The sequence below is a fragment of the Pygoscelis adeliae genome, unplaced genomic scaffold (assembly GCF_000699105.1).
Source record: "Pygoscelis adeliae isolate BGI_AS28 unplaced genomic scaffold, ASM69910v1 Scaffold706, whole genome shotgun sequence".
NCBI classification, from domain to species: Eukaryota; Metazoa; Chordata; class Aves; order Sphenisciformes; family Spheniscidae; genus Pygoscelis; species Pygoscelis adeliae.
In genome coordinates, this window is record NW_008824953.1 from 13,173 (window position 1) to 14,271 (window position 1,099).

General features: G+C 64.6%; 1 protein-coding gene across 1 annotated transcript in view; it reads left to right on the forward strand.

Moving 5' to 3' along the window:
• Positions 1-348: 348 nt before the first annotated feature.
• Positions 349-1,099, forward strand: part of PLXDC1 (plexin domain containing 1) — a gene marked incomplete at its 5' end in the record, with an annotated part of 17,558 nt that continues 16,807 nt past the window's right edge. The window contains 2 exons of the mRNA XM_009325617.1: positions 349-612; positions 994-1,063. Coding sequence (XP_009323892.1) covers positions 349-612; positions 994-1,063 — 334 coding nt within the window. The remainder of the gene's footprint in view (positions 613-993; positions 1,064-1,099) is intronic.

Consider the following 1,099-nt stretch of genomic DNA (forward strand, 5'->3'; position numbering starts at 1 on the left):
CCCCCCCTCGGCTGGCGGCGGTGGCTCGGCTGCCTTCCCCGAGCTGCCTGTTCCAAGGTTAATCATTTCCTCTGGGCTTCCATGCCTCCAGTTGTTCGCTTCACTTCTAGCGGTCACTTTAGCTGTAGCTTCCGTCTCCTGGCTCCAGAGCAGGATAGTTTCTTCCCGGGAAGGTTGCATCTGCTGAAGTCTCTCGTGAGCCACGTCTCTCTCTCGCCAGCCAGCCCGTCCTCTCTGCACTCAGTTGATCCCACGGGTCTTCTCTGCACCTTCTCCAACTGCTCAGCGTCCTTTGCTGGCTTCGCACGGGGTTTTTCTGTGCTGCTTCTATTGCCGCTTTGTGCTGAGACGGGGATCGGGCTCCCACCGGCTGTCCCAGCTGCTCTGAGCCGTGCCTGGGGGTTTGCATCTCCACGGAGCAAGCTGGGTAATGCTGTGCCCTGTCACCCTGTCCCTCCCCGGCTGCAGGAGGACAACCACAGCTACTACGTGTCGCGGATCTACGGGCCGGGGGACGCCCGCTTGAGGGGGCTGTGGGTCGACATGGCAGCGGCCAACAGGAGCCAAGTGAAGATCCACGGGATCCTCTCCAACACGCACCGGCAGGCCTCGGTGAGCCCGCGGGGCTGTTCTGCAGCCGGGGGTGTCCGCCGGGTCTCCTCTCCCAGCAGGGATTTCCCCGACGGTGGCACCTCGCCCGGGGCAGCAGCAGCCCCTCCACGTCGCTGTGACAGCCTGGTGGAGACCAAGGCTTGGGAAGCGTTTGGTGTCCCCTAGCCCCAGTCCAGGGCTGAAGGGGATGAGCCGTGGGGACCGGGCACCCTCAGGACCCTCGCTCCCATCCCTCTCCCACCCCTCCATGCACCGGCCCCGGGAGCTTGCTCCAAGCCAGGGCAGAGCCGGTGCCGGTGGGCACGGACCCGTCCCCCCGCATCCCCAGCAGGTATTTTTCCAAGGGCTGAGCGCAGTTCTCACCCCGTCTCCCTCCCGCAGAGAATCGTCCTCTCCTTTGACTTCCCATTCTACGGCCACCTCCTGCGGCAGGTCACGATAGCGACGGGTGGTAAGTCGGGATGGGACAGGGTTCCCGTGCTCAGCC